The 15,762-nt window shown below is 40.9% G+C and overlaps 2 protein-coding genes across 7 annotated transcripts in view; one reads left to right on the forward strand and one right to left on the reverse strand.

Annotated features, from left to right (window-relative positions):
* The first annotated feature begins 17 nt into the window (after window positions 1-17).
* On the forward strand, window positions 18-10,326 carry ofd1 (OFD1 centriole and centriolar satellite protein). 4 transcript variants are annotated; one of them, XM_071927072.2, is made up of 22 exons: window positions 18-134; window positions 246-449; window positions 565-633; window positions 726-753; window positions 851-958; window positions 1,581-1,717; window positions 1,932-2,105; window positions 2,228-2,334; window positions 2,445-2,564; window positions 3,406-3,479; window positions 3,569-3,660; window positions 3,892-4,081; window positions 5,012-5,142; window positions 5,334-5,445; window positions 5,919-6,668; window positions 6,937-7,099; window positions 7,200-7,291; window positions 8,428-8,565; window positions 8,791-8,954; window positions 9,066-9,245; window positions 9,372-9,442; window positions 10,102-10,326. In XM_071927072.2, the coding sequence occupies exons 1-22, from the start codon at window positions 39-41 to the stop codon at window positions 10,145-10,147; spliced, it is 3,246 nt and encodes a 1,081-aa protein (XP_071783173.2). In that variant the 5' UTR covers window positions 18-38; the 3' UTR covers window positions 10,148-10,326. The 4 variants fall into 4 exon arrangements, 3 of the variants coding, with proteins under 3 accessions (XP_071783173.2, XP_071783174.2, XP_078142166.1); XM_071927073.2 differs by having other exon boundaries at window positions 6,069-6,668; XM_078286040.1 differs by having other exon boundaries at window positions 6,072-6,668.
* A 124-nt stretch (window positions 10,327-10,450) lies between these two features.
* The window catches only part of gpm6bb (glycoprotein M6Bb), a 31,740-nt gene continuing 26,428 nt past the window's right edge, over window positions 10,451-15,762 (reverse strand). For 2 of the 3 annotated variants that reach the window (XM_071926995.2, XM_071926994.2), the window contains exons 6-7: window positions 15,610-15,675; window positions 10,451-13,059 (exon numbers count right to left, since the gene is read on the reverse strand). In XM_071926995.2, coding sequence (XP_071783096.1) covers window positions 12,910-13,059; window positions 15,610-15,675 — 216 coding nt within the window. In that variant the 3' untranslated portion in view covers window positions 10,451-12,909. Of the gene's footprint in view, window positions 13,060-13,489; window positions 15,095-15,609; window positions 15,676-15,762 lie in introns of those variants that run through there. The other variant, XM_071926996.2, reaches the window with a different exon arrangement.

Consider the following 15,762-nt stretch of genomic DNA (forward strand, 5'->3'; position numbering starts at 1 on the left):
TCTATTAGGACCAACCTCGGAGAGAAAGCACGACCATCATGTCCGCGGCCAAGGAAGAGGTGTTATCCCCAGACGAGCTGAGGAAGAGGCTCTATCAAACTTTCAAAAGTAGAGGAGTGCTTGACACACTGAAAGTAAGTAGGCTATGTTACTGTTGATTTTCTAAGCCTATGTCTACTCTGGTCTGCCTTGGAAAGATTTTGGTCTCCATCTTTTTTGTTCTCTTTTACTTTGTTCTGACCCAGACACAGCTGCGTAACCAGCTTATCCAGGAGTTAAAGCAGCCACTTTTGAGTGGAGGAGAAACAGTTCCCAGGCCAGTCCCTGTGAAATCGGAGTCTGTTTTGGTCTCAGCCTCTAACAGTATAGTGGCTGATTACCTACGGACCTCTGGGTATGAGTACACTTTATCTGTGTTCCACCCTGAAAGTGGCCTGTGTAAGGACAAGGTGAGTGTGACTACAATAACAAAAAATAATTTAGCCTAAACTGAAATGAATATGGTTTCAGATGAATATAGATGTTTCTCAATAGTAACTGAGTTGCTCTAATCCATCTTGGCAGGTTTTCACGACAGGGGACCTTCTTCAGCTTATGAAAATTAGTCCTGAATCTGCACTTTACAGATCCCTGGTAATGAGTATTGTGATTTAGAATGTAGAATATAGTTTATATAGAATTAAGTCTTGGTAATAACAGAGTTATGTTTATTGTTCTTTTCACAGTCATCAAAGAAAGAGAAAGATAAAAAAGGTAAGCACAGCATTTTGCTACTTTTTTCAGGCGTACATACTGCTTCTGTTAACTAGGCCCCTAAGTCCTTTCCCTGAAATATTTTCTCCTCCTCCAGGTTTCCTGATGAGCCTTCTAACACAACTAACAGACCAACACACTCATGAGCTGCACTGTGATGCTGACACTCAGACCACGAGCATAGCCAGTTATAGAGAATCACTTGGTATGACAAAATTATGTCTCAAATTGACCGCTTATTTTCCACACTTGTGACCTTCAATAGTATTCTCAGTAACGCTTTATTTTCCGGGTCCATAATTTCCTAATAATTTCCTAGTAAGGAACTGTTTCTTATGAAGTTTCCTGGAAAAAAGCATGTATGTATAATTATGTACTAATTATAGGGAAAATAGAGAAAGAGGTCAATGGTAGTTGGTAGTTGGTAAGTTCCTCCAATTTCTTGTTTCCAAGACAGAACCATGAAATTTTGTAGTAGTTATATAGAAAATTTGAAATGAACTAAAATTAATTAAGAATTCAACAAATAACTATATGATATAATTATATGAATAATGACTTCTGATAATTGGCCTCTGCCTATTATTTTTCCAATAAATAATTTTATAGTTTTTCAGTTCTTTCCAGGAAATTCTTTTAGAAGTTTACAGTATGTTATCAACTCCACCAGACTGCTTACATTTTCTATATAACTACTACATAATTTCATGGTTCTTTCCAGGAAACTTCCTAAGAAATTAACAGTTCCTTTCTAGGAAATTATAAGGAAATTGTGGACCCAGAAAATAAAGCATTACCGTATTCTCTTGCTCTTTTTCTCTTCACAGTTGACAAGATGAAAATGATCGATAAGGAATATGAGAGCCTCCATTACAGGGGGGACAAATGGGTCTCATTCGAATCTAAACTGGCTGCGTATAGAAAAGAAATTGAAGCGCAGACGCAAGCAGAAATGAGCACAAAGGTATGCGGCTTCTCCGTTACGTTTTTGAATCAAAAATTACTTGTAAAATGATATATGATATGATCTGATAGCAAGTATACTCGAGAGTGTTCTTGGCTTACATGTCTTTGACCAATCAGATTGCTTGACTGAAACTACACTGTATATGATTTTTTAAATTTTCCTATTAGTTATGTGGGCTTTATGCAACATTGTGTCTTTCTTGTTTCTTAAGATGCAACATTTTAAAGATGTGGAAATCGCCAAGGTGAAGATGGAAGAAAAAGCAAAATCTCATAAAGAATTTGAGAAGATGAGACAAGATATGGAGAGGACTCATGAGTTGAAGGCAAAGGCATTAATGAACCGGGAGAAAAATGCCATCGATCGGTTACAAAAACAACAAGAGGTAGATTACTGTTAATTTGATGCTATGCTTTGTCCAAAAAAATATTCTCCAATGATAAACCTTTAGCAGATCACCCAGAGGGAAATGGTTGATTGAGTTATTTGGATTTCTCTCTGTTTTAGATTGAAGAAAGGAATGTCTACATGCAGAGACAAACAGTATTGAAAGAAATTGAAACACTGCGGAACAGAGAAAATGAGCTGAAGTTGAGGATGGAGGCTTTTGACAAGTAAGAGCATTTCATACCATTTATTACAATGAACATATGATTGCCGTTCTCCCTCATGGCGAGCACTGGTTGGTAGAGAGTGTTACTCACTGAAAGTATAATGACAACAGGACTTGCCAAATTCATGAGGACAAGGTCAAGACGACCGAAGAGCTGCTGAGGAGGAGAGAGCTGGCAGTGAAGACTATGGAGGATACATACGACCAAAGGCTGAAGAATGAACTTTCCAGGTATTTTGATGTTGAAAAAAGAACATCTTATTTGTCCAGGTTGTGTCCTGCACAATATCACCAACAATCAGGAATGTTCCACTGGTTGCACACATGCAGTCTCTCATTTGATGGCACCCTCTGCCCATTGTATCAGCTCACATGACCTCACAAGTTTGGGCTGTTGATCTTTTTAGGGCCTTTTTTTGACCAGAAGATGTCACTGTTGTGTAGGGCCAAGATAAAAGATCCTCAATGTCTTGTATGTACAAAGTGCATACAAGTGCAAAGTGTTTCAAACCTAATGAGCATCAACATGAGGGTGTTCCCACATCATGAGTTATGTGCTCCAGCAGATGTAATGCTGCTGCGGGTCTGACCAGTATTTGTTTGTCTTAGCGGATAAAATTGAGCAAATAGGCATACATTCAATGTTGGTGCTGCATGTATTTTGGTCCCAAAGTGGGCATGCATGTAATTTTTGGACTGGTGATAAATGGGTTTCTGTCATAACAGGTTTATCATCCGTCATTGCCACAGAACTATCACCTTTTCAGTTATGCAACCTTGTAGTGTTTATATTTAGATTGTGTGGCTGGCTATCCGCAACCAGGACTATATAGTAATATTCAATAGGAGGTCAACCAGATTAAAGCAGCTTCGATCTGCACTCAACCAAACGATACACTGCCTTTCCAACACTAGATGACACATGGCTTGGTTATTAAATCTGCACCATTCCATATTAGATCAAAGAGGCTTGGTTTTTCAAGATCTTGTTGTGTTGATTGCATCATGTTAGCCATATCCCATCCCATACGGTTTAGTTTCAGAGCTGCTGTGTTTTCTTTGTAATTATCAGATATCAGCTTGAGTTGAAGGAGGAATTCATCAGGAGGACAGAAAAGCTAACAGAAAATGAGAACAGAAACAAAGGTGTGTATTTTCATTTATGCAGTATTACTGCCTCAGGCTTGCTGCTAACCTTGTTTAGGTATTATCTTTACATTCTGTTTCTCTCTCAGTGGAAACTGTTCGTATACAAAAGGAGACGGCTGCAATTAATGCCAGATTAGAGGAGCACAGTAAAGCATGTTCTGAGCTGAGACGGCTGCAGGTAAATGGGACAGCGCTATTCATCCAGCACTGTGCCTGCTGAGTACACTCTCATCACATGACCTTTGACACAGTAGTTCCTGCTAATTCATAATATGGTTGAATTCACCACTTTTTTGATCATTCAATATAATATGATTCTGTTATAATTGTATACAATGTAGCCTAATATTAATTTAAGCTTCAGATCTACTATTCCTGCTTCCCTCATATCTCCTGTGGTTCTCTCAAGGTTGAGCTGGACACATCACAGCAGCAGGCTTCTCTGCTGAATCAACAGAAGGAGCTGCTGAGGGAACGACTGGAGACCATGAGCGACTATCCCAGCTTGAAGAGAGAGAAAGTGGAATTGCAGGGGCAGCTGCGTCTGCTAAAGAAACAGCTGGAGGAGGCCCAGGAGGAGAATCGGCTCCTCCACGCAGGTGAGGAGTGACTACTGGTACCAAGTACGTCCCAGGATTCATTATGTTCTGCCTTCTCCCTCCATATCCAGATTACCTTGGGAAACCAATAAAATCATTTTTTGCTGTCTGTGATAATGTACCACAGCTTCCTTTGAGACAGGGAAAGTCAGTTAATTCCTGAGAGTTATTTCTTATAATTTGTAAATCCTGAAAACCAATACATTTGTAACCTTTCTTTTTTTTTCTTAACTGAGAGGAGTCCAGCTCCTTTGCTGCATTCAGAGGGCTTGTGCCTTGACTCATTGTGAGCTGTCTGGAGATGCACTGTAGTGTGAAGCATTCAAGCTGGTTGTCCAACTGCTTCTGGCTCAGTGGAGTCTTTTTGAATGTGTCTCGCCTGTCAATGTGGGGCCTCTGTGCTGTGTTTGTAGCTTTGCAGACAGCTCTCTGTAGAGAAACCGGGGAGGGAGGTGGGATGAGGAGTTGAGTAGGGGGGGGGAGAAAGGAGCACAGCGAGGAGGGACAGAGGGCTCTCTCTGCCCATGGCGGAGTACCAAAGTTTTACCTCTCTCTGAGGGACACAATATTCTTCCTGTTAGAGGACAGGACAGGGGATCAGTGGGCCTCTCTCTCCTCATCACTAACAGTAGGCTTCATTAACCGCTGGGCACCATGTGCTCTGCTCAACACAATACATCAGACTCGGAGCACCTTGTCAGCCAAATCCATACAGCCAAGGCTATGAATCGAAGGATATTAAAGTGACTCAGTATGGCAGAACTCACTTCTGGTTATCACCTGGTGCTTTTGGCATAAGTATTCCATCAGTTAATTTTACTGCTGAATAAGACAATGAATGGCAATACTTACCCGTCGCAACAAATGTTGTGACATAGTACTGTACTTTTACTGTAGATCATGTTTTGACTCTGATAACATCCCTCTCAGATTTGGGCAGGCCGTCTAAAGAGCAGCTGGCCTTGCAGACGGAGCTGCGGAGGCTGCAGAACGCTCGCAGGCTGGACGAGGAGGAGTCTGACAACCAGAAACAGGTGCTGCAGGCACAGCTCCAGTGTGAGGTCAGTCACAACATAGCCTCTCACAGAGTGTGGGAAACAATGTGGTCAGCTTTTCTTTTTAGCAAATCTGTCTCATCTTGGAGAATTGCATGTTTAATTGGGGTTCAGCCTTGGATCTGGACTGAGTCATACTCAGTGTGTGTAAATGGTGGCGTTTTGTGCGATGTCCTGTTGTCTACTGTTTTCTACAGGTGGAGCGTTGTGCTCAGCTCAAGGCCCAGCTGATTGAGTGTGAGGAGAAGACGCAGTGGATGACTAGCCATGCTGAGGAAATCAAGATGCAGCTTCGCCAAACTCAACAAGGTACCCCATGCCTGGGTGTGCATGTTCACCACGGCTTGACATGATCAGTCACCTTGAACCATGTTGGTTCCTCTACACATTGCAAAGGCAATGATGCATAACTTGTCTAGACATCCTTATAGTCTGCTTCTCACAAACTGGCTTCTTTTCCCGGGTCATGTTTTCTACTGAACTTCTAATCTTTTAAAAGTGAACTTGACAAATTTAGAAGACTTCAAACATACTGCCTTCAAGTGTTTTTCAATTAGTGTACTAAATGTGATTCAAAACAAGGAAAAGAAGCCACATTGCAGCAGTAGCATCTGCACCTAAGGTTTAGGTGCACTAGAAATCCGTTTACAAATCCTTTTTCAGATCTGTGCTCTTTTATGGTGGTTGGTCTTTTGTATTAGACCTAAAACTCTCCTTCTTTGCTTTTCCTTTTTCCCTTCTTTCTTTTCGTTTGTGGTGTGTGATCCATGTGATGGTGGCAGCTCTTGAAAATGAAGTGCTGCGTAACCCCAAGCCCTCTCTTGTGGATCGTTCAGTACTGGAGCTTGGCACTGACAAGCTGGTTCCCCCTGACATCTATGTGGATAGGGCTCTGCTGAAGCGCAGGGTGGGTTATGATGATGTTTGTGAAGCAGGTGGACCCTTGCGAGGGCACAGGAGTCAGTGGGCTCAGAGCAGCCCTCCAGACTCTGACATGGAGCTGGTGGCTGGAGCCAAGGCCCGGATCCGTGAACTGGAGAAGGAGGCCGAGACCCTGGAGGAGGCTTACAGGAACTACCAGCAGAGGGCAGTGCACGCCACCATCTCACACATGCTTCCCCCAAGACCACTTTCCCCCCAACGAGCCCATCCTTCACATCGCCCTGACTCTCCTCCGAGGAAACAAATCTCTCACCATTCTCGCCCCCTCTCACCCCAGAAACCTAAAGTCTCTCATAGACCACTGTCTCCCCAACGACAACATCCCACCCACCGCAGCAGGACCCCCTCCCCAGCCCCCTACGACACTAGAAACACCTTACCAACTCCACAGCCAAGAGTGACCTTCTCTGAAGACCACAACCAGCCCCAGTCGTCAGGCCCAGTCAGAGACCACGGTCTCCAGTCATTGGCTGAGCCTCTGTTTATAGAAGACGGACACCCCCAGGATGGAAGCTCCCTTCCCTCCAGACGCCTCTCCTCCACCCCCCACTCTCCCTCCAGGAGGAAGCTTCAAACAGAGCTTGCTGAAGGTACTCCAGACGATACTTTATCCTGTCAAATCACTTCAAAGAGATTAGATATACCAACTCATTTTAACTGTCAAGAAATAAACAGTGAAAGAGTTTCACATTGTCAGCATTCATGTACTGCTGCCTGTGTATATTTGTGTATATTAGTGTTCTGTTGCAGAACTTAGGAGTATTTTAAACATTCAAAACAATCAGTCCAGGTCTTTTCATGTCAGTCTTTGGATCATAATCTTTTCTCCCCTAACATAAATTCCCTGCCCCTATGTAGCGGCTGCTGTGTCTCCGGTGCCGTTCCCTGAGCTGTCATCTGAGAAACGGCTCCTGTCCCCTCCTGTCTCCCACGGCGAGGTGGCATCCTCGGGCGACTTCTCCTCTGACCTCAGCCCGCCTCGCAGTCCTCAGCTCAAGAGCACAGCACGAGACCAGTCCAGGTAGCATCTGGCATTGCTTTGGCAAGGACAGTGCAACATATTAGTTTTACTCAGGGACAGTGAGCACTAATGCCCTTATCTGTGTCTTTGTTCGTTTCAGTCCGCCACAGGTGCAGCAAGTCTTCTCCAGCTCAGAGTCTTCGCCCCAGCCTGAGAAGATAAGCCTTGAAGATCTCACAGACACTCTGCCAGGTACTCTAAACTGATATTTGATTATGTGTATATTGTTTTTTCCCCTCCTTAACTATTTGAAAAACACTACATTAAAATGGTACTTGATTGTGTTCTCTTAGGAGATTGTATGGCAGCTTGTCTCGCCTTTTATTTATTTCCTCAGAAGTGTTCATTTAATCATAATTCTTTGGATTCATTCATTTGTTCCACTGTACTTTACATGTTACTGTGACATTCTCCTTTGATCTGATGGGATTGACCTGAGAGACCCAGTTTGGATGTCATCCAATCTGCCACTGCAAATACAACATGGAAATATGACTGATATACTGGCAAAGCTGTTCAGTCATGTCATTGTGTTTGACATTTAAGTACTCTTGACCAGAATTATGATCAAAAGGACGTTTTTTTAATCCGCTGGCCTATAAAGCACTATTTATAGTTCTGGTGCATGTAGTATGACAGAAGCCCTCTCTGTCGGACATGAGATCAGAGATGACAAGCCCTTTGGGTATCCATCATCCTTAACGCTCAGCACCTGCAGGTTTTCCTGTTCTGTCTCAAACCAGGAAGCAGGGATTGTAGCCTCAGATGAACAAACAAACTCTACCAGCCGGGCTTGCTCTCTTGATGGGAACTGATTAGATTGTGTTATTAAGCAGTATTAATCCTCACAGAATAATGTAAAATCCTTTGTCAGAGCAGTGTTTGGTGCATCAGTATTATACATGTACTGTATAATTCACATTAAAGAACGTAAAGCATCTTAGGATTTCAGTGGAGCAAAGGTGCGGAAAGTGTAATGAACCGAAGTGAGTGTCCGAACAAAATATCCCAAACACAGTTATTGCATTCATAGTTTCGTTATTGGTGCTGTTAAGTATCGAAAAAGCTTGTTTTGATGTGTTTCGCGGATTCCATTAACTTTGACTAATTTTAACAGTAACGGAATGGCGTAAATCTGTTATGGAGGTTTTGGATTTTGGAATGCCTGTTTTTTAATGAGTGTGTGACTGGCCTCCAAAGTGTCCTTTCAGTGGCCCCGCACAATGGTGAAGATGAAGGGCAGCTGATTATGTATTCTGTGCTGGTCCTCTGGCCCTGCTGCATTATGGTGCAGCATAAAAGGTCTCTTTGTGTGTGTCTCCCTCCAGAGCCCAGCCACATTCCAGTGCTTCTCCTGGACACGGCCATCCCTCTCTCTGAGGAGGCCCCTGACGGCCCCTCTGGCCCTCCCCCACAGGCTCCATGGGACCTCCCAGACACCCAGATACACATGCAGGGCCAGGCGGGTGAGTTGGTAGGCCTCCCATCACTGAAGCAAAATCTTCAGGTTGAGCCTTGACCAAAAAAAGATGTCCATCTTCTCCTCTACACCATGGGTCTCATGGATCTCTCATACTGTATCCCACCTCACATTGCAGCCACATGCTTACCAGCCTAGAGTACATTGCTGCCACAATGGAGAGAAGTCACTGCTAAATAATTTGACTTAAGTCAACCCGTATGTTTTGTAGAAGTCCTACAAACCCCAGGTGAATCTGCCAGGCAAGAAGATGAAGAAGATGAGGAGCTGAGGTGGGAGAGAGAGAGGAAAGAGAGACAAGAACAAAGGCAGAGGGAGCTAGAGGAAGCCAAGCAAAGGGAACTGCAAGAGCTTGAGCGACTGGAGAAAGAGATGGTAATGATTATCTGCCACCAAGTTCCTCTAATAATCCTCTTTTTATATTTATGTTAACTGAGAAAAGGTAGAATGATGAATTCAAGATTTACATTATCTTTATCTGACCAGACTTTGCAAGAGATGGAGCAACCTGGACTGGAAGAGGAGGAGAAGGGTGTTATGGAAGGAGAACATGAAGAGCAGAAGGAAGAGGAGGAGAGAAGTGGTGAGGAAAAGTCTGCAGGTGAAAATCCCCTGGAGAAATACATGAAGATGGTCCTGGAGGCAAGAGAGAAGCAACGTGCAGAGGTTAGTCGCACACACACTCTTCTCTGCAGCTCTCGCTTAACTGTTGAAAAGCTTTGTTTTTATCGCAGATCTGGAGCAGCAGTCATGTGTGTTAAACCGAGTGTGTGATTTGCTGTTGTTTGTCAGAGCGCCGGGAGAGAGGAGCCAGAACACATGAGCCCCGAGGCCAAGAGTTTGTCTGAGGAGAAAGATGACAGGTAACTCAAAACAGTTTCCAGGGCTAGAGAGAAAATGGATTTATGGTTTTACTTGCATGTATAATACAACTCAATTTAATAATTCAAATGCTACGCTGTTGGTGTAGGACAGTTAATAGTTGTGAGCCTATACAACACACATCCAAAGATAGAAACCAGAAAACCAAAACACTTAACTTTAAATAGCATCAAAATGCATGACCCTGAACTGCTCCTTAGGCAATTAATGGGATAAGGATGCATAAATTGTTTGTGTGAGGTTGTACACTCAAATGATCCCCATTTTCTAGCAGTGATGACTGATTTGAATCAGAAAATATGTAAATATCCCAAGAAGATTCCCCTGGGATTGCAGTCAAGTTTTGCATCTTTTTCCAATTTATTCTCAGCAGAGTTGTACATCAGCCTGACATCACACAATTAGTGGTGGGATAAACGTTTCTCTGGCTTTTCTGACAAAATATAAACTCTGTTCTGGGGTATGGGGAAAAACACATTTGAGTTTTCTCTTGCCTCTTGCCTCTTGCTCTCCTAGTCTTTGATATGCTGTAATGTGTTTTGTAATAATGTTGTCTGAGGACCATATGATTGAGAAATAATTGACTATTTTATTCTGTCCCTATAGGCTGTCACTAATGAACTTTTCTTTATCTCCCCAGCATTGCAGCATATTCGCACGAGGCAGTGGATGATGAGTTCTGGTGAGCTGGTTGTCCCAAAGTGCTAATACAGAAACAATGAATTGAACAGACTTCTGCATTCTTGTACTGTTTTTACCAATGTGAAGCATTTCTCCTTTTATATTTAAAGCTTTTACTTGGAAGTCTTTTCCAATATGTGTACTTGACACTGTCCATATTTTGTTGTTTCATCAATTGCATATGTTTGAATAAATCCTATTTTCGATTTGCTCTGACGTGTCAATTTCTCGATTCATGACTGTACACAACTGCAGTTTTCAAATGATCTATCATGCAAAAGAGAAACCACACCACAACAGAGTGGAGTTCATGTTTTATTTGTCTTTTCATAAAAACAGTCAACAGGCCAGTTGAGTAATGTCATATAGGGTATTCCAGTCAGACAGGATGCTGGATTGTTGTCCTCCTGGTGATTGATAGGTAGCCTTGATTCTTTACTTTTTGGTTCAGGAAACACAGCATGAGATGAGATGTGGTGTACATAGCATCATTTACTGTACATCTGCCATCATTCTGCTAGGCCACTGCATACCTGTGGCTGCCAGTCCTACGCAGTACATTGCAGGTTCTGTACTACAATATCTCAGATATATTTGTTTATAAAAACACTGGCCAAAATGAGACTTGCAATGGCATATATACTTTGGCTGAATCTACCATGTAGATTGCAATATCCAATTATATAAATGATAAGTGGTGTTGCAAGTAATTGTAATTACTTGAAAGTTCTGTGAAGAGTTAAGCATCGGTAATTGATGAGGAAGCCCTTGACACTCATAGAAAATACGGGTATACTATCAGGTCGGTAACAAAATACTATAGGATTCATATACTTTTGACTTGAATAAAAGAAAAACTATAAAACATCTATTACTACTCGGCTATAATCATAGAATGGATTAATTTGTATTCAGTTAGAAAATAAAAAAGGAAACAGGCAAACACTGCCTACTATTGATGTCAGTATACATGACTGTACATCACTTGTATCACTGCAGAAACAGCTTTCTTCATGCAATAAAGAAATAAACATCAAGATGTCCCTGTAACTCTTGTCTAACAGAAAAAAGATTACATGAATAATTATGTCAGTATTATGACAATTGCACATCAAAAACAGATGCAATTATAGAGAATTAAGAAAAAAAGGTTTTTTTTCTTTTTTTTTTTTTTTAAGTGGTTTTATCTCCAATAATAATAAACAAAACATCACTAAAATTCCTGACTTGTAACACATTTACGTTGTTCACATCTAAACAGTGTTCTTTAGATCTATTTAATTTATAGGATTTGCCATGGTACCAAAGCACATACATCATTTTTTTTACAGTTTGTTTCATAGCAAGATTTTTCTAAATCAAGCAATTTTGATCATATTGTACAGTTACTGGAATAGATAACGAGCTAACAATCGTTCATCACAAATGTTAATTTGGAACAATATGAGGGATCAGAGGCTCTCTACATTAGCAAGCATTGTTTTTTAATTCGCCTAAATTAATACAAAAGGACCACAAAGTTCTCAACATTTTAAATTATGAATTGCATTGAACATACTTTTATTTTAAGATTGGCAGCAGTCCACATTTAGAAAGCAAGATATTCTTATGCCATCATGCTTGAAAATGTAATTCTATAATACTGTATTTTGGTCCATTAAGCATTTGCCATGTCACAGCCCCTGGTGTGTGTGCTGTGTTTTCCTTTCAGTTATCTTAACTTGTACATGCATGTGTTTGATGCATAATGCTAACAGGACTTAAATGGAATATTCAAACCACCACAGCTTTGCTCTTTCGAGGGAGAAGTGGTTGTTGTTTCCAGTTAATGTGTTCCATGGGCTCTTGTGTACACCTGAGGTAGTGTTAGTGTAGGCCGTGAATGCTTTGTATCATTTTTTAAGATTTTAAAGTAAATACGATACAGATTATTCTAGAACCAATTATTTATACTCAACTGATCACTAAAAATTGAGAAGGTCATGCAAATAAAGACTTAAGTATTAAAGGTACTAGCATGTTTTAATGGAAGAAGGATAATACTTTACCAAGAGCAAGAAAACCCTCGCTTTTACAGTGGAGTGTAGTGCACATTATATTTCACCTCTCTATGTTCCCTCAATTAAAAGCCAAAGCAAAGTAGTAGTAGCCTTGGGTCAGTATAAACTGATGGTTCTGACAATTACCTCTAATGTGGCTTTGCATGTAAGGCGTTTCATGTTGTGCTGGGAAGTATAATTAAAACTGCATTTTTGTTTTGAGAAAGAAAAAAAAAAATAACTTCATTTACAAAATGTTCTGCATTCCCTTGTTTAAAACTGGCCACCACAGGTCAGAAGAAAGACAGAGTAAGACTGTAAAACAAACTTTCATCATTTTCGCCTTGTATAAGAATAGTGCAATGTCTCAAGCTTCACCAGCAAAAACTGGCTATGAAAAAAGGGCTAGAGAAAGCAAAAGAGCAAATTAAGATCAAAGTTCAAAACAGCTATTTTTCTCCAGAAAAATAGAAAATTAAGAAAAAGAAAAAAAACAGCATAAATGCAACACAAAGTAGCGGTTCCAACACACATCTTGGTGAGTTAGTGCAGAAAGCAACACTGATGCATTAGTTTGTTAGGAGCCTGGTTAGTACTGCACAGTGTGAGGGCAGTTGGCAGGTTATTTTAGCTGAGCGTTCTCTTGGTCCAGAGGGATCGCCAGTGGTTGGCCTTAGTGTCTATGTGTCTTTGCGTGTGTGTGGGTTTGGAGCGTGAACGTTTATTCCTTATGTGTAGGAATTGAGGCATTCCTTTGAGCGTGAGGTGATGTCCTGCAGCTCCCGCTCCTCCTTCATTTTGATGTCTTGGTAGGCATGCATATGACTGGCATCCTTAAGGTAGGCCCAGTTTGCTGACAGAATCATGAGGAAGTGGATCTGGAAGAGAAGGGTGAGGTGGATGGCCGGTGAGCATGTCAAAGATGCAAAGCAAGCTACAGGAGTCAGAGCTACATCACACACATACACAAACATAAAGTTAAGCTTGTCAAAGGACATTACACACAAGCGTGACAAAAGACATTACTGTTACAATTATCAACATTACTATACCGGAGTAACTATTTCGCTATGGGCAATACTACAGAAATGGCACTTTTAAGGGGAAGGGAAGAGGAGAGGAGAGGAAGAGAGCTGGAGGTTGTGCATGCAAGCTTCATGACAATGGCAGCTAGAAAACTTGGGAGGTTAGTGCATAGCATGAGAGTTTGCTGTTTCATGAACCTGATCCTATCTCTTCTGCACCTCAGCATTATTCTCTAAAATGTCCTTTCTGTAGAAGTGATAAGAAATAGACCATGTAAGGATATTTCGTAAACAAAGATTGTTTATTTTGTATAGAAAGAGAGGAAAAAGCTACAGTCTTCAAAAACTTAAGGAGAGAATTAAATATATGAAATATGGAGTATAAGTAACCATAAACAGATCAAAGAATTTGAAAAAAATGTAAGCATGCAGGCTCAGTGTTAAAAAATAAAAACAAATGGCTCTTTAATGGCACTTTCTGAATGAATAAAGGAAAATGTATGAAACAAAACATCAACTTCATAGCTGAGGCTATAACAGCATCAGATCTCATAGAAAAAAAAATACATTTACCCTACTCTAGAATAGGAGAATTTCTTTTTTATAAAATACACGAAGAAATTAAAGTGAGGCTTAGGGCCTCATGCAGAAGTATGACCCTGGTACTGGCCTAACCCTTCAGTGTGCTGTGCTAGGTATGTGCAGTTACTTTGAAATCTACTATACACAACTGGTCTCCTGGTCTACATCACCATAATACTGTTGATGAAAGGATTTTTAGTTCAGTTTAGAATCTAGTTTGTGACAAAAGAAATCAATACTGGAAATTCTCTGTGTAACACTTCATGGTTTCATGAGTTGGCACCAAAAATAGGCTAAGCAAATAAAAACAAAGAAATGTAAGGACAAGGCACTTTGGCCAACGCTACTTTGCTACTGTAGCTAGTCCTTTTACAAATGAATCACTAGAATTCTTCCTCACCCAAAATGCTAATCTGGCTATCAAAAACATAAAGCCTGAGAACACCTTCATTATTTGTCATCAGATTAATTACCTTTTCTCTTCCTTCTCCACATGGACAAATTTCAGAGCTTTACATGAATGGGCTTAATGCAGTTTATGTCCGAATCAGACTCAATAGAGAGCAAGAGCCTCGTTTTCATTTCATATTTAACTCAATCTTAAGGTAATTTTTCAAATTGCGTGTAACAACCTGCACAAGTACCTTCCGTCTATATTTTATAAGTGCCTCAGGAATTTAAGCACACATGAACACATTTCAGCTCTAATTGCCATTGATTTATACTTTTCCTATTTTGCAATGTCGAGTAGTACTGCACGCAAAAATACTGTAGGCTTTTTTTTTATCAGAGATACTCATGCAGCTGATGCCTTTTTCAAATCTGTGCAGGTCAAATCAATAGCTGGCGTAGCTCTGGGAACTTTTTCACGTTAAATTCAAGGTTTATAAATAACGACACTGGTATGGATTTCTAGCTGTGCACATTTCTATAAAATCTGATGGTGACATATTACTATAAGCGAGGCCCCAGGAAAGCAGTACAATCCAGTAAAACTATACACCACCCCATTCTGAAGACAAGTCTCATCAGGTGTCCTCAGACAAGCATATCCCTGGATACCAAACGCTAAAAGGATGCATACAATCAGCTATTTACACTTCATGTGACTACTAATGGAGAGATGTTGGTTTTTCTATTCTCATGTTTTTAGTTCATTTGTTGTCAGTGGCAACTGTCTCTACTCAGTACAGCCTCAGATACTGTACTGTGCTCTTAAAACAGTTTAAAACTTAGTGCAGCAGTCTTCTCGACTCTTAAACTTCAAAACAGCAAAGTTATAAGTGGTAGCCATCATGTAGATCAGCTGGTGGAAGAGAACAGAATAAAGGTGGTAAGAGAACATGCCAGTGACTCCCTAGTCGCTAGTAACATGTTAGTATGGTGACCAATCATTTCCCGGCATACTCCAACCTATCTATCTAGTAACAAATAAGAAAATGTGAGAGACTATAAAATATCTATTTACAATATCCTGCTTACAATTTTCATAATCCCTAAGATCAAGCTCATGATTCTGATGTCTAGAAATTAGACACTCTATCTGATAACATTGCCCGATAAACAAGCCCAATCCGGGGCAAACTGCACTCTGCTTCATCCCTCCTAAAATAAGAATGGGGCCAGGGGCATCTAAGCAGATGGTAAACAGCAAATGGAATTGGAGCTGTGGAAAAGCCTATGCGTAATCTTCCTTGGAGTGGTTACATAAACCATATGGGAAATGAGGAGAGGAGCACTTGACACATGATCTACTGATACAAAACCGTGCAAAGATGGACTAAAAAGGGGAGAGGATGGAGAGACTGGAGGGAAGCTTACCAGAGCAATCACAGTGGCTCCTGCCCCGGCACACGCTACGATGTACAGGTGATAAGACAGGTAGAACTGGGGGAACAGACAAGCAAACGTGGTTATTATGCAGTTTAAAAAAAATAGAGAATTCCGTGTTGATATAAATAAGACATTTCACAC

The sequence above is a fragment of the Centroberyx gerrardi genome, chromosome 10 (assembly GCF_048128805.1).
Source record: "Centroberyx gerrardi isolate f3 chromosome 10, fCenGer3.hap1.cur.20231027, whole genome shotgun sequence".
Classification (NCBI taxonomy): domain Eukaryota; kingdom Metazoa; phylum Chordata; class Actinopteri; order Beryciformes; family Berycidae; genus Centroberyx; species Centroberyx gerrardi.